Consider the following 22,385-nt stretch of genomic DNA (forward strand, 5'->3'; position numbering starts at 1 on the left):
AGTAACACACCTCGAAATGTCATGTCATGCTTTAGTTCACAGTGGTGGTTACGTAAAATTAAAGTGTATTATTATAACACTTTTGGTAAGGAAAGAAACACTGAATGAAAAGAGTTAATCAGTCATTACATGACAATTATGTCATTACTACATAACCAACAATCTTCTTTTTTTTTTTGCCAAACCAAACATATTTTACAAACACATGGTAAGGCAGCCAAAGAGAAGTTTAAAAAGTCAAAGGTCAAGGTACAAAAGAAAGTTAACAGAACATTATTGCTAGTAAATGACTGTAATTTTACAGCACATTTTTATGCCAAGAAGGACAGTGGGTCAGATGAGCAGATAATGGAATACACTGATTAAAATGATTTTGTGGTAAGTAAATAATACAGAAAAACAAATGTAATTTCTACATTAAATAATTTAGTTTAGACAAATTTAAAATAAAAAGGCTAAATTCAATAAAAACTTATACATATTATTTTACTTGGAATTGTTTGTTATTATTACAAAGATTGTTTAAGTAAATATCAAAGTCATAATCCTGTTGTTCCCATCATGCACTTGGGCATTAATAATTAATTAGGTTAATTTTTGTTTGTGGTTGCTTTTGTTGTTAGGTTAAGTAACTTTCTCTTTTGTAACATTTAGAGTTTATTTTCTACTCACAATGACCCGTTCATACTCAAAAACTTTTCACTGATCGTTACCGTCATTATGTATCATGTGCCAGGTATTGAGGTCTTTGAGTTCATTTACTTAGTAACTACATTGAGTCAACAATATATGTTAGCCACATGCTTTAGTGACTTTTTTTCAGTGCTATGGAGTTTGAGTGAAGTTTGCAAATTGTGGGTAAGCGAATTGTACTTGAGGACTGCAGAATGAACTTTAAACCATTAAGTAGAAATTACTCATTGAACATTACACATTAAGTTTACTTATTTATTTTGCTCATTTTACTTAACTCCATACCTTGCCATACTTGCAAAATAAAATTTACTTTTTTTTTTTTTTTTTTTTTTTTTTCAGTGTACTTTGTTGTCACAATGTGGACAATGACCATCATATGTGATATGCAAAGTATCTGGGCAGATATGCATGCTTTATTTTAATTTGAGTGAACTTCTTTATTTTCAAGAAGTTAGGGAATCTGAATCTTCTACCTCCAGTCCAGTTAATCAATGATGAGGGAAGATGTTTGGTTCTGGTGTCCTCCGGAGTGAGGTTGCATAATCGGGTTATTGATTATGAATGTGTGTGACCTATTTTAGTCACTATGATACAACAACTGAGAAACCTGAATTGTGAAACTGCCTCTGGGGAATGTCCGTAAAGTGGAAATTATAAACAAGCCTCAGAGGAGGGAATGCGGAATCTTTTCACTAATCATGATTTAAAATAATAAAAAAGGATTATGTCTATTCATAAGAAAAAAAAAAATTCTACCATTATCTACTATTATATTTAGCTGAGTTTGTGTGAGAGAGAGAATACAGTGTGCTTAGAACAGAGTGACCTTTTTAAAACTTAAAAAAAAAAAAAACACTCAAATATGGAACAGAAGCTTGTCCCTGAATACAGGCAAATATAGAAAAATCATTTGAAACAGCTTCAATGCGTATATATACATTATATGAGTGTAAAACACCTAAAAAGCTCCAAGACTTAAGATACATTTATTCTAGCCAGAAGGTTTCCATATTTGCAACACTGTTTATGATTCAGCTTGTAATTTATTAGATGTTGTCATGTTTTTGGAAAAACCATCCATCTATATTTACCTTGAAAGCAAGCAAAATATTTTATATTTTGTTATTGGTATAGTCATCGGCGATCTTCCCATGAGTTTAATTTGTCAGATCAAGGCTGAACCCATATTCTGCGTGCTTAGGAAAATTAGATTGGAACATGATATATCTCATTTCATTGTGTATAATTGTCATTAGCTATTGCCGTTGTATTTGCTTTTGTATAGTTAGACTTTTACGGTAAATTACAAGACTTTCAGCTTTATGTGTGAAAATTGCATCCGACAATGCCTTATTGTCTGTTCTGACAAATCAATTTTTTCATCTGCTTTTTTTTTTAAACAATTTTATTCTTCTGCTGATCAGCCATTGTTATGTTTTCATTTTTATCTCATTTATCAGTGTTTGCCATCTGCAATACAAATGCAAAAATGTCGCCATTGTATTTTGAATCACATAGAATTAGAACACAAATTCACATTAAACTACAATCTACACAGAAAACATGAATTTTATGTTTTTGTTAAGTAAACCATTTAAAAAAATCATGGTTATTGGGTGTGTGCTATTGAAAACTAATACAAACTTGATTATCATGAAATCTAACATACATAAACAACAGTCTTATGCTTTAGCTGTAACTATCTCACCAGATTTACTGAACAGGGAAAAAAATATATGAATAATGATTTTGTGTGCGTCACCGCATGTTAAACCTGCATGAATCCAGGCTGATGTATTTTTTCATTTGTACTCTATATGTGGGGCTTTATTATGTACATTTGTACTAAAACACAGAGGAGGAGCTTGGGAATCCAACAGATATATATACAGGAGTTTATCAGTGTTTCATCCACAAACATTCAAGGCACAACACAAATGGTGAGTTGCTGTTTTGTTCTTCGTTCACCTGACAGAACATTCAGACATTTATACTGAAAAATAGACCTTTGAAAATGTTTATATTACTTTTTTAGATAAATCGAATCTGTAATTTAAGAAGAGATTGAGAAGATGGAGGTAAGTTCATTTAAAACTCTACATTTAATAAGTCTACGTTTCTGTGTAACGCTCATCTCTTTCCTTGTGTCTCGTGTAGATGTTGGTCTTTTTGGTGGCTTTACTTCCAGTTGTACAGATGAGCAAATGCACACATGGTGAAGAAATGTCAGTCGACTGTTCTGCCATTTATAAATCAGGACAAACTTTAAGTGGGATTTATACCATTTATCCAACATCGGACATTCCTGTCAGGGCTAACTGTCACATGATCTCATGTGGGAACGATACAGACAACGGAGGATGGACGGTACGAAGGTGACTTTAGATCATTAAACACACATCAGAACATTCATTATGAATCAGATATTCTATATAAACCCATCACAGGTGATTCAGAGGAGAATGGACGGCAGTGTGAGTTTCTATCGGCCGTGGAAAGAGTACAAGAGAGGATTTGGGAATGTGGAGGGTGAATACTGGCTGGGTAAGATCTGACAGCGTGCACTGTAAAAAAAAATCCGTAAAATTTACGGTAAAAAACTGGCAGCTGTGGTTGCCAGAATTTTACCGTAAAAAATACGGTAGCAATGTTTTACATTTTAAGGTTTTCACTTAAATTTACAGGTAAATACCGTAATTTCATACTAAAAACCGTAACTCATATAATGGTAATGTACCAAATTTTTGAAGCACTGAAATCTGTTTTGTATCTTTGTATTACAATGATAACCACCAAAAGCAGGTGGTGATGACAACATCACATGAAGAACCAAAGTCCATCGCACGGTGGTTTTAAATAATAACATATACAGAAGGTGCACAGTGTCATTCACACAAACACTAAACACCATCATGGTAACACACATAATACTGAAATAATGCAAAAAACATTAATTTAACAACATTAGATGTAACATACAACCCTAATGTACAAAACTGCCAAGAAAAAAATTAAGATGACGTTATTTCAACAACAAAAAACATCAAATAAAAAAAATAAATTCAGAGAATTCTGGGAATGTCAATTTACGGTTATTCACAGTAAATTTTACGTTCTTTTTCACTTCCAAAAACGGTATACTACCGTAAAATTAAATGCAATGTCCAACACAGTTTTTCACCGTATATAGAAGGGGAACTTATCGTTAACCATTTCACTGGTTTTTACCGTAGCATTTTTACAGTTTTTTACTGTTAAATTCACTGTCATTTTTTACAGTGTGTGTCCGTTTGTGTGGATGTTCATGTCCGGTGTTTGGTTGAACGTGTTCTTCATGTGTGTGTTTGTAAACAGGGCTGGAAAACCTCTACCAGTTGACACGTAAGAACAAGTACATGCTGAGAGTGGATATGGAGGACTTTGGAGGAAAAAAAGTTTTTGCTCTGTACTCGTCCTTCTCTGTGGATTGTGAAATGGATGGATATCAGCTGCACGTCTCAGGATTCACTGATGGAGGAGCAGGTAGGACACTTTCATTTATATTCATGAAAACACATTTCCACTGAGTTATTGTTCTCAGTGATGCTTCTCTTCTTTGCAGGCGATGCTTTATCTGCTCACAGTGAGCAGAAGTTTACCACCTTTGACAAGGACCAAGATATCTGGGGAAATAACTGTGCCAAACATTATCTCGGAGGATTTTGGTACTACACCTGTCACAATACAAACCCCAACGGTCTGTATTTGTGGGCAGATGATACTCCCCATACCTCTGTTGGTATTGTTTGGTCAACCTGGAGCAGTATGAAATATTACAGTATGAAATCCATAACCATGAAGATCAAACAAGTGATTTAAACCTTTGCAGAAATATCACAAAATTTCTCAGAAGCAAACAAATCAAATCAAATCTAGTCTGTTCTGCTGTGTTGTTAAATCTTTCTACAAGTTGGTTTTTGAGTCGTTTCTGTTCATTTACTAATGAAATTAATCAATTCATACATTTTAAAATAAATCTATTGCAATTAACTCTTTGTATCTGTGCATATTATATATATTTTAAACCATCAGCTTTGTGCAAACCACAAGTTTAATTAACATTTTTAAAATATCCTTGAAATTAAGTTGAATTTCCTTTCCTAGATTTTTTTTTTTTGTGAGGAAAAAAAAACCCTGAATCTGACCAATCAGAGCAGACTGAAAAAAAAAAAAAGCGGGAAAATTACTCACTGCTCTTGACTAAATCACTTTAGTAGTCCTAATAAGGATTTATCAAAATGTAATTCATGTTGTCTTGAAAGAGTAAAGGGTGCTGTATGCAAGTTGTAATAAAGAATGTATATTATATAACCATTGGTATTTCATTGAAAAGAGGACCATGTTCTTGTTTCCTTATAAGAAGTATTTTATTTATTTTTTAGATAAAGACATTTTATGTACCACATCAGTTTCAAATCATTAATATTACCAGTTTAACAGATGTTTTCTCCATGAATATAAAACAAATTTGGACATTTTAGAGAAATGCTTAATTAATTACATTCCAACTAAACCTATTCGATTTTGGTTGACTAGATCTACTGTAGATTTAGTTGACTAAAACTAAGTCTAAAACAATTCAGATGACTAAAATATGACTAAAATTAAATGGCATTTTAGTCCAAAGACTATGACTCAATCTAAATCAAAACTGACAGTGCTGTAAACATAATATGCATAACATAATGTTACTTCAGTACATACTCCAGTTTAATTTAGCTTCACTCCAGCCCTTAAAATCATTCTTATTAGATAGATAGATCCTTGAGTATTAGCTGAAGTTCACTGGGCCGTTAAACACACCACCATGAAGAACAGGGGCCTTTACGGTTCCTCCACTGGCGGAGCTTATGGTCACTGTAACTCCTGCAGTTGAAACAGTTGCAGCAGCTGCACCGGATGAAGCTCCGCCTCCAGCAGAAACATCCTCTGGAACTGATGGAGACATAGAGATAAACTCAAAATGCATAACAGTTCAGATCAAAAATTCATAGATACAGATAAAAAAATAAAAAAAAAAGTGTAAAAAAAAAAAAACCTTTTGAAAGTTCTCCCTGCAGCGTATTAGCCAGATCATTTTGATCCATTTTGTGTAGCACGCTGACTGCAATTCTCCCGGCGTTTGAAAGGTACTGCTGCGCCATGAGATCCACAACATCATGGTCATTAGCTTTTTCCAGCTTTCCAACAGGAATAGACTTATGTTGTGCTCCACCATTTTTCAGGTGCCATTTGAATAACTCAAAATCTGATTTCCGTAGGTTAGAAAGTGCATGAAGAATCGCGAGTTTGGTTGCTTCCATTTCATTTCACTATAAAGAGAAAAAATATAGCATTACAACATGATCAGCCTCATTGCCAGCCAAAAGACTCGGCTGGGTGAGCTATATATCCTGCACAGTGTAAATAGTTTTGGTGGTCTTAGCAGAGAAATCAGCATGTTGTCATTTCATTTATAAACCTTATTTGCAACTGTAAATATAGGGTTGCCACCTTCAGTGTGGCAGAATAAGGGACTCCCATTCACACTGATGATTTTAACACCTCACAACTTTATTCATTCCTAAATAACTCCTCCAGGATCTGTTTGCTTTAAGTAGTCATTCTGTCTGGAACCATTTATCAATTTTTAGATTTTTAATTTTTTAATATTTGTAAAATTTTATTTAAATTAGCTTAATACATAATTGAATAATAATTGAACAAATACACTTTTTGTTAGGATAGGACAATATTTGGAATCTGAGTGTTATTTATTTGTATATGTAAGGTAATATCGCTGCTTTATTTGTTTAGCATAATATCAAGTGTTGAATTACAGTGGAAATCGATTAGCAACGATTAGCAGGCTGACAAGCATTAGCTGTACTGTTATTACCTGTATATGCAGATTTTTATTATTATTATTTCTTTTTCATATTGGCATTTTAATTAAAAGATGACTCAAGATGGCGATTCAACACATGCCTCCCATGAGGAATGCCATGAGAGAAGAACTTTTCTAAGGAAGGAATTTTCTAATTATCTCCTAGTTTTCCATAAACTAGACCATATTATTTCAAGTAACATGGTTTAAGACAGAACTGTATTTTTTTCATATTTTTCTAGAAATGTGTATCTATTTTTTTTCTGAATCTATTATTTCGAACCCATTTAAACCAAAACAAATGCACTGCACCCTATACTTTTGAATGTAAGTGATTGAACTGTACTATTATTGTACATTTTTTTTTAACTGAGAGTACTGAACCAATCTACAGAATCTACAGAATCTACAGAATCAAACTGTTCTGAGTTTAATCTTGAATTTACTGACCTGAGTTTTTTGCATGCAAGTGTTGAACCAAATCTTTTTGAATTGAATTTTACTAAAGTGACTGTTTATCGCATGACATCTATTTAATAAATTTCCTGAGTTATTTATTATAAATACCAAAGAGTATTTTCTTATGTTTTTAATCAAGTATTCTAAGTATGGGTTAGTGTGCATGACAGGTCTTGATTGTAATACTAGAGAAGCCCACCAGATTAAGACATTTATTGTTTTATTTCTGCATATTTGATAATAGTGCATCAGGGTGAATTGCTAATCATTTTCTCATTTCCTTTTTGAACTGATGTGTATTTTTGCCTACTACAAATCAGATTCAAGATTCATAACATGTGTAAAGATGTATAGCAGCTTAATCACTAAACCATCTTGGTGCATGGACCCCGATAAATATCCCTTACGAAAATTAACCATGGTTTTACTATAGTAAAACTGTAGTTTACCATGACCATAGTAACCGTGTTTTTTTTGGTGCGGTTTTTTTGGTTTTAAAAAAACATGGTTCTGATACCATGGTTTTACTACGGTTATATTGTAGTAATACTATAGTAACCCTTGTCAAAAAATCCTATAGGATTCCAATAGGAATTCTCTATGGGATTCAAATCAGAATTTCTATCATATTTTGGAACCGTTCCTAAAGGATTCCATATTAGGAATTGTTTTATAGGATTTTCTTATACAAGACATAATAATCCTGTAGCTTAATTTCTACAGGATTTTAATGGGTTTTATTTCAAAGCATCTTTCAAGAATTTGATAGGATATAAGATTTTGATAGGAATAGTATTAGGATTCTTTTTTTTTTCAGATTCTTTAAATTAAACAGGATCCCATTAAAATCTTGTAGAAATTATCCTACAGAATATTTATGTCTTTTCCCATGAGAAAATCCTATAAGACAATTCCTATTCCAATAACAATCCAGTACAAGTTTCTTATCAGAATCCTTTAGGATTCTTTGATAAGCAACATACAATGAACAACGTCTACATCAGGGTGATGTCAACAGTAAACTGAAAGTACTTTTTCTTAGCAAAACAAGAACAGTGGAAAAGTGCACCTTCAGATATAAGTTTCCATAAAGACATGAATCCAATTAGATGCCATAAAAAATCCTTTAGGACTGATCCTACAGAATATTTGTGTCTTATAAGAATATTCCTATAGAAATGGTTCCAAAATATGATAGAAATTCCAAAAAGAATCCTGTACAAAATTCTTATTGGAATCCTTTAGGACATAAATATTCTGTCGGATGGTTTCTATGGGATTTTATGGGATCAAATTGGATGCCTGTTCATGTCCTTTTTCCCCCTTTTTTGTAATCTAAAGTGCACTTTTCCACTGTTTTATTTTACTAACAAATAGTAGTTGCAGTTCGTCGTTTACATTACCTTGATGCAGCACACAGCTTTAGTGCAAACACACACACACAGAGAGAGAGAGAGAGAGAGAGAGAGAGAGAGAGAGAGAGAGAGAGAGAGAGAGAGAGAAAATGTAACACTTGTCCTTCAATGCAAATACTACACTGGAGCAGTTCTAGACTTGAGTAAGGCCGCGATCACACCGAACTCGTCTTTTAGTTCTAAAGACCCGAGGCGCACAGCACTGCCTTTTTTTGGTGACTTTGAATGACGTTGGGCGTTTTTCCTTTGATTTTGTTGATTTTTTTCAACTTCAGGCGCTCAGAGCGCTCCTGCAAAAATGCTACGTGGCACTGGCAGTGTGAAAAACCATACTATGGGAAAAACGGCCAACATCTTTCGCGTTCTTTTCCATTGTCCAATCGAACTTTTTAGAACTAAAAGACGCGTTCGGTGTGATCGGGGCCTAAGGGAGGTGAATATTACGGAGCCCCTTGCGTCACCTGTAGAAGAAAAATAATTAATCCGTGGGGACGGTTTTGCAATTCGTTCCCTCAGTTTATAAACCGTTCTCACGAATTCTTAAACTGTTCCCTCAGTTTAACAATTCGTGTCCACGGATTAACAAACCGTGCCCACGAATTTCCAATCCGTGCGCTCAGATTTTGTAAACCGTACCCTCGGATTTTGAATCCGTACCCACAAATTCATAATCCGTGCGCACGCCTTCGCAATCCGTTCCCACAGTTTGTAAACTGCTCTCACGGATTTGTGGCCCCGCCCCCAAATTCAACCAGGACACCTGTTTATATGCTGGATGCATTGTTTTGCATTTATTAAACTTTATTTCTCAGTAGGCTATATGAGACTATGCAACACTGACAAAACAGAGTTTTTAGCTTTATTTTATATTAATCACCAATAGATTAGCTGCCAAAACATCATGTGTTTTAACCTATTGGTTATTAATAATAAACGATAAAAAGAAGCCTGTTTTGTAAGTGCGGTCATGGTACCAAAATAAAAGAATAAGTGAAGAGCGCTGTTCAAACGGCTTTGTTTTATATAATATTTTTCAAAATATAAAATTACCTGAATTTAAAAAAAAAAAAACGAGTTTTGGAGAGGAGAAGGTAAAAAGCAATACAAAACAAATAATGTACAGGTGATGTTACCATTCCTTTGCTCTCAAACTAAATGCAATGTAATAATAGGCCTTATTAAATAATAACATTAATAGTGCAGCATGCATCTAACTCTGGGTGAAAAGCTTATCATAATCACAAATCCGTGAGAGCAGTTTACAAACTGTGGGAACGGATTGCAAAAGCGTGCGCACGGATTATGAATTTGTGGGTACGGATTCAAAATCCGAGGGTACGGTTTACAAAATCTGAGCGCACGGATTGGAAATTCGTGGGCACGGTTTGTTAATCCGTGGGCACGAATTGTTAAACTGAGGGAACAGTTTAAGAATTCGTGAGAACGGTTTATAAACTGAGGGAACGAATTGCAAAACCGTCCCCACGGATTAATTATTTTTCTTCTACAGGTGACGTAAGGGGCTCCGTAGAATATAACCAGAAGTTGGAAAGAAAAATAACTCTTTACTGTGACAAATAAATGACATAACCAAAAAAAGAACACATTGTAATCACACATTAGTGGATGGAGTTAGTGTAAATAGCCTCTGCCAACAACGCTATTTGCACTTAAAGTATAAGTTAGTGACGCTACAAAGCCGTAAAGCACAACATTAATTAAAACAGCTACAATAGCAGAATAGTCACTACTCCAATGTTTTATACTATGAAAATTAGTAGCATAAACATATAACGTTATGACTATCATTAATAATATCAGTTATACAGATTCATAGCTTTTGACACATAAGTTAGCTGCTGTGCTAATCAGAATCAAACGAGACTTCAACAACTCACCAAGATCACCCAAAATTGTTGGTTTAGAAGACAGATCAGATAAATGTTACTATTTCATCAATTTTGGCGTCTTTGAAATCAAACAAAGTTAAACACCGTTAGTCACTCGCTGCTTTTCCTCTTCAAATAATGCGCGGGCTTCTTCTTCTTCTTCTTTAGGTTTATTGGCGGTTGGCATCCAACATGGTGCATTACCGCCACCAACTGTTGTGGGTGTGTAGTATCAGTGGGGACTTAGACGTATTGTATGGAAGCAAATTAGTCTCATTAATAATTCACGCAAAAGACACGATGTACACATGCGTGTCCCAATTCACGTGCACGAAAAAAAAAAATATTCACAAAAAACCAGTTCACGTGCAAAAAAAAAAACATAAATTCATAAAATACGTTTCACAAATTGCAAAACACAATTCACAGATTTACAACTGTGTACAACAATTTTGAATGTTTAAAAATCACGAGTGTATCCCGGACTGTGAATGTACGAATAGCCTTTTTTGCGTGTGTATTTTTTAGACTTGCGTGTGTGTTTTTGAGACTTTCCTGGCAGCGAACTCCTCCCACGCGGGTTACTCGTACACTTTAGCCAATCAGATTTGAGCCTGTCGATCGACCAATCATAACCCGCTGTGGGCGTGCCTACCGTACGTTACATCATCAGTGCGAGTCCATAGTTCCAGAATCCAGATAAGATTCAGCTGTTGATCATCTCATTTAAGGTAACTCTAGCCTAGTAATGGTGTATTGTTTTATTTTGCATGCTCAAAAAAACTAAAAGTAAAGTCGGTCGTTTAGACACACTCGTTAACGTGACCAGTGTAAGCCAGCGGCTGCTTTGAAAACAGAAAGTGTTGCCAAAGATGCTGTTTTGTGCTAGCCACAATGTCCTGTTTATTGGCCAAAATGAAGAAAGACTTTTGTTCATTGCCATGTTTTTGTTTAACAACGCTGGGTCTAGCTCCCACTTAGCACTGACCCTGCCTTTATTAATATAGCTTTATGTAATGATGAATAGACCTCACGAGAACTCAGTGTATGAAAAACGGTGTGTTTGTGTTTAACTAAAACACACTAATCATTTTCCTTGCCTTTTTCAGGATTTAACACTTTGGAGCAACATCTGGATGACAGATACATACCTCTTCATTCACATCTTTATCTCTTTTATGTACTTTACCTTTATGCATTTTTTTATGTAATCAACATTCATTTACTTTTTTAAAATATTATATTATTATGATTAACCATGTTTAATTTTATGTTGAGCAGTGATGTAAAAATCTTTGAAATTACAATACACAAGATGATGTTGGTTAGCAGATGTTAGGTTAGCAAAATTGGGTTAAGTTATTGTATTTGCTTCAGTATTACCAGTTGTGGAATTTGCTGGTCAGTCAAACAGACTGATCATAAAAAGGAATGCACCAAAGATTTTTCAGTAAACTTCATTCAAGTTCCGACTTGTATTGAATGTTTTAATTCTGACATAAAACCAGAACATTCACCAATGCACAACAAAGCTTTATGCCTTAACAAATACAAATTCATAGGGTACCATTCTAAAAGAAATGTAGTAATAATGCATGACTTAAATCAGTTGAAACTGTCAATGGATGGGTTGCAGCATGACTGTTTTGAAAGAGTTACAGTTCCAAATGAAACTTCTAGATTCACATCACCTCATAATTTGTGGCAGAGGTTGAATTAGGAGCAGCTACTTGTACATCATAAGCATCACAATTCTGAAATAAATAGTATCTGCAGGCTGCAACGTAAACAAACTTAAATTAAATGTACATGGTTTACAATGTGTATGTTATTACATCGTCATCAGCTGAATGCGTGCCATCGTAGGATAGGATTTGAGACACAAGACAAGTTTTGCTCTTACAGCTCTTTCCTGTTTTCAATAAAAAACAAAACCACAAGAGACTGCTTGAAAAATATCCAGATAGATAATTTTCATTTTCTATTTATTTACATGTCCCATCTGTAAAAACCTTATTTTATGCTTTACATTGAGTTTATAATTTTGATTTCTTTATGCGGTATGGTACAGTATCCACGTGAATGATTCTTTATTAAATAAACATAACAATCGATAAATATTAAAACATAATACACTCTGAGCAGCTGCTGGCTTACACTGGTCACGTTAACAAGTGTCTAAATGACCGCTTTTTAAGTAAGCATGCAGTATAAAACAAAATGAGACGATCAACAGCTGAATCGTATCTGGATTCTGGAACTATGGACTCGCACTGATGATGTAACGTAAGATAGGCACGCCCACAGCGGGTTATGATTGGTCGATCGACAGGCTCAAATCTGATTGGCTAAAGTGTACGAGTGACCCGCGTGGGAGGAGTTCGCTGCCAGGAAAGTCTCAAAAACACACACGCAAGTGTAAAAAATACACACGCAAAAAAGGCTATTCGTACATTCACAGTCCGGGATACACTCGTGATTTTTAAACATTCAAAATTGTTGTACACAGTTGTAAATCTGTGAATTGTGTTTTGCAATTTGTGAAACGTATTTTATGAATTTATATTCTTATTTTTTGCACGTGAATTGGTTTTTGTGAACATATATATATTTTTCGTGCACGTGAATTGGGACACGCATGTGTACATCGTGTCTTTTGCGTGAATTATTAATGAGACTAATTTGCTTCCATAGTATTGTGTTAAATAATAATAATAATAAAAAAAAAAATACTTAAACTTTTAAATTCTCTCATATAATCTAGTTGACTTTAGAAATGTCATAACATGCTTCCATACTGATGGTTTAACTGCAGAAAAGGAAAGCAAATCTTCTACTGCTAGTCCAGCGTATCCTAACGCTTTGATGTTATCTAGCAGGACTTCCCTCTCAGCATTATACGCTGGGCAGTCTATTAAAACATGCATTACGGTTTCTGCTTGATTGCATGATGAACATTGACCATTATTATGTTTCCCTATAATGTTGAGATTATAATTAAGGTTAGTGTGCCCTATTCTCAGCCTTGTGATTATTGTTTCCCCCCTCCTACTCCAGTTACCCTGTCTTTTAGATGGAACTTGTTGCTGAATCTTATGAAGGAACCTCCCCTTTGAGTTTGTATGCCATTGTTTTTGCCATAAATTGTTTACTTTAGCTTTAATTATAGTCTTAATTTCATTTCTACTTAATGGCACATCTAGCTGAATTGAATTCAAACTAAGGGCTTTTTTGGCCAGGGAGTCCACAACTTCATTGCCATCCACTTCTACATGTGCTGGAACCCAAATAAAACACACAGATGTATCCCTATGACTCAGTCTATATAGGCTCTGAAAAATTTCATACACTAAGTCCAGTCTACATGAAGATTGGAGGTTTAAAATACTGACCAATGCTGCCATAGAATCTGAACAGACAACAAACTTATTTGGCTTAAACTCTTCTATCTGTATTAATGCTAATAAAATAGCTAAAAGTTCCACAGAATAAACTGCTAAATGATCTGGAGTTCTTTGTTTAATTGAAATTTCAAACTCTGGGATATAAACTGCTGCTCCTGTCCTTCCTGTATGTGGGTCCTTTGAGCCATCTGTATATATTTGCACCATATCATCATACTTATCCCTTAAATATTGTTGCACCATATTATTCATCCCACCACACTCTCTACTGTATTTTGATATTTTAGAAATCTCAAAGTCTACTGCTGGCATGGGGAAAAACCAAGGGGGGATAGCTGATAACACTACTGTGCATCTATGGGAAATCTTTGTCAGGCCCAACTTCTCAGCTTGATTATCTCCTACCCAACCAAAACTATCAAACTGTTTACGCCCATGTTCCCAACATTTGTTCAACACTACTTTGGTTGGATGTTCCTGCCTATGTCCCTGCAGTGTAGTCCAGTAAGTCATTCTCAACTGTAATCGCCGTAGTGATAAAGGCATTTCACCAACCTCCACCTGCAATGCTGGAACTGGTGATGTTTTAAAAGCCCCACAACATAAACGTAAAGCCTGTGCCTGAATAAGATCAAGTTTCTGCAAATGGGATTTTGCAGTTGACCCATAAGTAATGCACGCATAGTCTAAGGTTGACCTAATTAAAGCAGTATAGATATGCTTAAGAGATTTCATGCTTGCACCCCAGTTGTTTCCTATAAGACATCTCATAATATGAATTGCCTTTTTGCATTTAGTTATGACGTTCTGAATATGTACTCCATAAGTTAGTTTATGATCCATCCACACTCCCAAAAATCTAATACATAAAGCTTGCTTAACTGGCTGTCCATAAAGAGTAATCTGTATCTTAGGGTTTATTCGTTTTTTAGAAAAACAAATTACCTGAGTTTTGTCAACAGAAAACCGGAAACCCCACTTATTACCCCATTCCTCCACAGTATTGACTGCTACCTGTATCTTCTTTTGTAAAAAAGTTCCATTACGTCCTCTTGCCCATAATGCCCCATCATCTGCATATAATGACCTGCCAAGGCTAGTATCAACCTCTGAAAAAACATCATTGATCATAAGGTTAAAAAGGATAGGACTACAGACACTACCTTGAGGGGTTCCATTTTCTATAGAGTAATTACTAGAGTGAGATGCCCCAACCCTTACTTCTATACTCCTGTCTCTCAGAAAATCCATCACCCAATTATACATCCTTCCACCTATGCCCATGGAATCTAATTTGATGAGAAGACCATCTTTCCAAAGCATATCATATGCCTTCTCCACATCAAAACATACTGCAATCACTTGATCCTTATTGGCCTGAGCCTTCCTGATTTCACTTTCTAAGCATACAACTGAGTCCATGGTAGTTCTTCCTTTCCTGAACCCACTTTGATAATTAGTAAACAGGTTTCTGCTTTCAACTACATATGTTAATCTGTCTGTCACCATACGTTCCATAATTTTACACATATTTGACGTTAGGGCAATAGGTCTATAACTAGTTACTTCACATTTATCTTTCCCAGGTTTTCCAATGGGTATAATGACTGAATGTTTCCAAGCCAGTGGTAAGGTCCCTAATTCCCATATCCTATTATAAAGTTCTAATATGATCTTTTGAGCATCAAAGGTTAAGCTCTCAACCATCTTATAACATATTTCATCCTTTCCAGGGGATGTTGCTTTGACCCCAGCCAATGGGCGCGCTTCTTCTTCTTCTTCTTCAAGTTTATTGGCGGTTGGCATCCAACACCGCCACCAACTGTTGTGGGTGTGCATATGTATTGCAGAAGCAGCCGTATCCAGATCATCCAGAGAGATTTGAATCTGTCCAACAAGTGCTGTCTAGAGAGATCCTGTCTGGTCGTTGTTACTGGGAGGCCGAATGGACAGGTCAAGAGGGGACGGTTGGGGTGACGTACAAAAACATAATGAGGAAAACTGATGATCTTTCCATAGTAGAGGCAGAGGGTCAGCTTGGAAATAATAATGTGTCGTGGAACGTTACCTGTGCAACTTTTCCATATGTTTCTCACGCTGAAGAAGACATTAATATAAAGGCTTCATCCTCTTGTTCATTTAAAAGAGTGGGTGTGTACGTGGACACGACGGCTGGTGTTTTGTCCTTCTACAGTGTCTCTGACACACTCACACACTTGTACACCTACATCACGTCTTTTAAAGATCCTCTCTATGCAGCCTTCAGAGTGGACAGTGATTCCAGTATGTCCTTTTGTCAAATATAACCTGAAAGCCTTTTTATCTTACCGTTTATGTTTATCTTGAACTTTTATTGACAGCTTGTTTTACGCCAAGTGACTGGTACATCATTTCAGATTTGATGCATGAAATGCAACGGTTTCACATGTTGTCATAGCAACCAAACCACATGTTCAGAAATTATTAGAATGAAGATTCTATAGATCTGAAAATAAATAACTAAAGCAACTGAACTAAAACAGACTCTTTTATCCAAAGCGACTTACAAATAAAGACAATGGAAGCCATTAGAATCAACAACAGAGCAATAACATGCAAGTGCTATGACTCAGCCTAACGCAGTACAAGGTCTAAAGAAATAAACATAATTAGATTAAATAATTAGGTTAAAAATCATTGTAGTAAACAAACACCATCAGGAAGAAACTATGGCATATTTTAATTAAACGTAATTCATTATAATACATGGGATTATGTCTATTTATAAGAGAAAATTATTTTGCCATCACCTATTATGTATTTAGCTGTGTGTGCGAGAATAATTAGAACAGAGTGAACTATTTAAAACTTTAAAAAATTCATATATAGAAAATGATCTTATCCTTTAAAACAGAAGCCAGAAATTAAGTGCATGAAATGTTGTTGATTATCCTTCAGAAGTTTATATTTGTTAAAGACCTTCGTCTAAAAACACAAAGGTACATATGGATCTTTTGAACAGCTATAAGGTGCATATATGTGAGTTCAAACAAAAACTCCAGAGCTGTCTTCGCAAACATAACATATCTTTGTTACCTAAGTCTACCTGGCTTTGAAACAATCAAGACTTAAGATAAATTAATTCCAACCCTGACAATTTCAACAACAAATGCCTAGTGTGGGTCTGGGAAGAGCAAGAAGCCATGGCTGACTGGCGAACCAAGGAGCACAAACAGTTGGCTGGCATTGTAAAAATACCCTAAAAGCTCCTTCCGATTCAAGAATGAAATGAATATGGGGTTTGAATCCAGAAACAGCAGCTAGTCATTAAATATCGCAACAATCTTTGTTAGCTGCATTTAGGCCTTGATGCAGAAAACTAAGTCAATTAGTTGCAGTGGATGTGTCTGAATTACAATGATGATCTTGTTGCTGTTTTATAAGACTGAAGGGCTTTATTTTGCGATAATCAAATGGATATACATTATCTGGCTTATTACACAGCTGCTTGCCACAAAAGTAAATAATTCGACACAAAACACTGATCTGAGTTAGAGACAGCGTAGTGATACATAGTCATGCCAAAATTTATTGACATCTTCAACATTTCTGACATTATCACAGTATATTTGCTATTATTTATATTATTTAGGAAATATTAAGAAAATATGACAATAACTCAGAGTTGAACTGAGAACAAATTCATCTTGATAATGTCCGATAACTTTGATAGAAAGGTATGTAACAAACATGGTCAGGTCAAAGTGTCAAATCAAAATTGTAGTTCCAAATATGTGACCCTGGACCACAAAACCAGTCTTAAGTCGCTGGGGTATATTTGTAGCAATAGCCAAAAATACATTGCATGGGTCAAAATTATTGATTTTTCTTTTATGCCAAAAATCATTAAGAAATTAAGTAAAGTTCATGTTCCATGAATATTTTTTGTAAAATTCCTACCGTAAACATATCAAAATGTAATTTTTGATTTGTAATATGCATTGCCAAGAACCTAATTTGGACAACTTTAAAGGTGATTTTCTCAGTCTTTTTGATTTTTTTGCATCCTCCGATTTCTGATTTCAAATAGATGTATCTCAGCCAAATATTGTCCTATCCTAACAAACCATACATATGGCTTTCATATGATGTATAAATCTCAGTTTTGTCAAATTTAACCTTATGACTGGTTTTGTGGTCCAGGGTCACATATGTAAATAAAAATAAAGTGTATTATTATAACACTTTTGGTAAGGAAAGAAACACTGAATGAAAAGAGTTAATCAGTCATTACAACATAATTTTTTTTTTTTTTTTTTGCCATACCAAACATTTTTTACAACACATGGTAAGGCAGCCAAAGAAAACGTTTAAAAAGTCAAGGGTCAAGGTCCAAACGAAAGATAACAGAACAGAACATTATTGCCAGTAAATGACTGTTAATTGTCATTTTAGTCAGATGAGCAGATAATGGAATACACTGATATAAATGATTTTGTGGTAAAGTAAATATTACAGAAAATATTATTTATTTGTTATTATTACAAAGATTGTTTAAGTAAATATCAAAGTCATAATCCTGTTGTTCCCATCATGCACTTGGGCATTAATAATTAATAAGGGTTCAATTTTATTTATTTTTTAATTTTTTTTATGATTGCTTTTATTGTTTGGTTAAGTAACTTTCTGTTTTGTAACATTTAGAGTTTATTTTCTACTCACAATGACCCGTTCATACTCAAAAACTTCACTGATCGTTACCATTATTATGTGTCATGTTCCAAGTACTGAGGTCTTTGTGTTCATTTACTTATACATAATTGCTTATGTGAACCACATGCTTTAATTACATTTTTTTTTTTCAGTGCTATAGGGATTGAGTGAAGTTTGCAAACTAAGTTAATTGTACTTGAGGACTGCAGGGTAAACTTGAAACAATTAAACTACTCATTGAACAGAACACATTCAATTTACTTATTTATTTTGCTCATATTACTTAATTCCATACCTTGCCATACTTGCAAAATAAGTAAATTTACTCTTTTTTTCAATATACTCTGTTGTCACAATGTGGACAATGACCATCATATGTGATTCACAAAGTATCTGGGTAGATATGCATGCTTTATTTCAATTTGAGTGAACTTCTTTATTTTCAAGAAGAAATCTGAATCTGAATCTTCTACCTCCAGTCCAGTTAATCAATGATGAGGGAAGATGTTTGGTGCTGGTGTCCTCCGGAGTGAGGTTGCATAATTGGGTCATCGATTATGATCCTCTGTGAACTATTATAGTCACAATGATACAACAACTGAGAAACCTGAATTGTGAAACTGCCTCTGGGGAATGTCCGTAAAGTGGAAATTATAAACAAGCCGCAGAGGAGGGAATGCGGAAAAACAGAAAAACATCTCTATACATCATCCCTTCTGGACATCCTCTGCCTATGTTTTAGGCCTCCCATGACCCCTAAGGTCACCCTATGGCGCCATGAAGCCCTCAATCCTTCGGTCACTCCCTACAACCTCGGAGGCCCCCTTTCAGAGGAGGCTGATCAAAGAATTCCCGGTTGTTTTTCACTATCCCTAGCATGCATTCCAAAATGCATATCACATAAGCATGCAAAATCACCCCTATGAATTTTTTCACCCACAGTCTATTCATAAGAGAAAATTATTATTCTACCATTATCTACTATTATGTATTTAGCTGTGTTTGTGTGAGAGAGAGAATACAGTGTGCTTAGAACAGAGTGACCTTTTTAAAAGCTTGTCCCTAAATACAGGCAAATATAGAAAACTCATTTGAAACCGCTTCAATATGTATGTACAATATATGAATGCAAAACCCATAAAAAGCTCCAAGACTTGAGAGAAATGCATTCTAACCAAAAAAAGTTTCCATATATGCAACACTGTTTATGATTCAGCTTGTAATTCATTAGATGTTGTCATGTTTCTGGATAAATCATCCATCTATATTTACCTTGAAAGCAAGAGAAATAAGATATATTTTGATATGATATATTCATCTGCAATCTTCCCATGCGTTTTGTTGTCAGATCAAGGCTGAACCTGAGGAAAATTAAATTGGAGCATGTGATATTTCATTGTGTGTAAATGTCAATAGCTATTTCTGGAAGTTTGGTTCTTAAATTACAGGACACATGACTTCCAGCTTAATGTGTGTAAATGACCTCCTTACAATGCCCTATTGTCTGTTCTGAGAAATCAGTTCTTTTCATTTCTTTTTCTTTTTTTTAAACAATCATTTAAACCACTGGTCTCAAACTCAATTCCTGAAGGGCCACAGCTCTGCACAGTTTAGCTCCAACCCTATTCAAACACACCTGATCCAGCTAATCAAGGTCTTCAGGATTACTAGAAACTTTCAAGCAGGTTTGAGTTGGAGCTGGTTGGAGATAAACTGTGCAGAGCTGCGGTCCTCCAGGAATTGATTTTGAGACCTCTGATTTTAAACTTCATGAAGTGTAGGGTCATTATCAAAATTTGGCAGCAACCGAAACCTTGATTTAAACAGCCAAGACTCTAACTAGGATCATTCCCACAGTGGCTCATTCAGTAGCACCAAACTCAAACACACTTGTCTGATCTTTCAGTGTTTTCCAAAGACTTGTTCTCAGCTAGATCACGTGGCTGTTTATGTGACTGTTGTTCACCTCCACGTGCTTCTCCTTCATTGTCTCATATGTAAGAATTTCTACTCTTCTGCTGATCAGCCATTGTTATGTTTTCATTTTTATCGAATTTATCAGGTTTTGCCATCTGCAATACAACCTCAAATTACTTGTTTTCATTCATCTGTTTGCATCTGATACTTTTACATCCTGAGTTCATTTTACACCCTTGATTGTGTTGTTCTGTTACATCATTTGATATTGGGTGTGTGCTATTGAAAACTAATACAAACTTGATTGTCATGAAATCTAACATACATAAACAACAGTCTTAAACTTTAGCTGTAACTATCTAACCAGATTTACTGAACAGGGAAAAAAAATATATGAATAATGATTTTGTGAGCGTCACTGCATGTTAAACCTGCATTAATCCAGACTGATGTATTTTTTTTATTTGTACTCTATATGTGGGGCGTTTCATGTACATTTGTACTAAAACAAAGAGGAGGGGCTTGGGAATCTGACAGATATATATATATATATATGCAGGAGTTGATCAGTTTTTCATCCACAAACATTCAAGGCACAACACAAATGGTGAGTTGCTCTTTTATTCTTCGTTCACCTCACAGAACATTCAGACATTTATACTGAAAAATAGACCTTTGAAAATGTTTATATTACTTTTTTAGATTCATCGAATTTTGTGATTTACGAAGAAGAGATTGAGAAGATGGCAGTAAGTTTATCAATAACTCTACATTGAATAAGTCTACGTTTTCAGCATTTCTGTGTAACGCTCATCTCTTTCCTTGTGTCTCGTGTAGATGTTGGTCTTTTTGGTGGCTTTTCTTCCGGTTGTGCTGACCAGCGAATGCAGACATGATGATGAAATGTCAGTCGACTGTTCTGCCATTTATAAATCAGGACAAACTTTAGGTGGGATTTATACCATTTATCCAACATCGGACATTCCTGTCAGGGTTAACTGTCACATGATCTCATGTGGGAGCGATACAGACAACGGAGGATGGACGGTACGAAGGTGACTTTAGATCATTAAACACACATCAGAACATTTATTGTGAATCATATATTCTATATAAACCCATCACAGGTGATTCAGAGGAGAATGGACGGCAGTGTGAGTTTCTATCGGCCGTGGAAAGAGTACAAGAGAGGATTTGGGAATGTGGAGGGCGAACACTGGCTGGGTAAGATCTGACAGCGTGTGTCCGTTTGTGTGGATGTTCATGTCCAGTGTTTGGTTGAACGTGTTCTTCATGTGTGTGTTTGTAAACAGGGCTGGAAAACCTCTACCAGTTGACACGTAAGAACAAGTACATGCTGAGAGTGGATATGGAGGACTTTGGAGGAAACAAAGTTTTCGCTCTGTACTCGTCCTTCTCTGTGGATTGTGAAATGGATGGATATCAGCTGCACGTCTCAGGATTCACTGATGGAGGAGCTGGTAGGACACTTTCATTTATATTCATGAAAACACATTTCCACTGAGTTATTGTCTTCAGCCATGCTGCTCTACTTTGCAGGCGATGCTTTATCTGCTCACAGTGAGCAGAAGTTTACCACCTTTGACAAGGACCAAGATATCTGGGAAAATAATTGTGCCAAACATTATCTCGGAGGATTTTGGTACTCCAACTGTCACCATACAAACCCCAACGGTCTGTATTTGTGGAAAGACGATAGTCCCTATACCTCTGTTGGTATTGTTTGGTCAACCTGGAGCACCATGAAATCCATAACCATGAAGATCAAACAAGCGCTTTAAACCTTTGCAGAAATATCACAAAATGTCTCAGAAGCAAACAACAAATCAAATCAAGTGTCTTTTCCTTCTTCTGTTGTGTTGCTAAATCTTTATATCAGGTGGATTTTTGTCTTCTGTTAATTTACTAATGAAATGAATCAACTTATACATTTTCAAATAAATCCATTGCAATGAATTTGTGTCTGTGCAGATTATATATTTTAAAC

The 22,385-nt window shown here is 35.2% G+C and overlaps 1 protein-coding gene, 1 long non-coding RNA gene and 1 pseudogene across 2 annotated transcripts; 2 read left to right on the forward strand and 1 right to left on the reverse strand.

Moving 5' to 3' along the window:
- Positions 1-2,860: 2,860 nt before the first annotated feature.
- LOC141335989 (microfibril-associated glycoprotein 4-like) lies at positions 2,861-4,554 on the forward strand. The gene is made up of 4 exons (XM_073841501.1): positions 2,861-3,063; positions 3,144-3,240; positions 4,051-4,218; positions 4,298-4,554. Exons 1-4 carry the CDS (start codon positions 2,893-2,895, stop codon positions 4,552-4,554), a joined length of 693 nt encoding a protein of 230 aa, XP_073697602.1. The 5' UTR covers positions 2,861-2,892.
- A 523-nt stretch (positions 4,555-5,077) lies between these two features.
- Positions 5,078-10,513, reverse strand: LOC141335992 (uncharacterized). The gene is made up of 3 exons (XR_012355663.1): positions 10,374-10,513; positions 5,774-6,047; positions 5,078-5,670 (listed from the first exon to the last, which is right to left on the reverse strand). It is a non-coding gene; the product is annotated as an uncharacterized lncRNA (long non-coding RNA).
- A 5,012-nt stretch (positions 10,514-15,525) lies between these two features.
- Positions 15,526-22,179, forward strand: LOC141336801 (techylectin-5B-like; annotated as a pseudogene).
- The last annotated feature ends 206 nt before the right edge of the window (positions 22,180-22,385 follow it).

This window comes from Garra rufa, chromosome 6, assembly GCF_049309525.1.
Source record: "Garra rufa chromosome 6, GarRuf1.0, whole genome shotgun sequence".
NCBI lineage: Eukaryota > Metazoa > Chordata > Actinopteri > Cypriniformes > Cyprinidae > Garra > Garra rufa.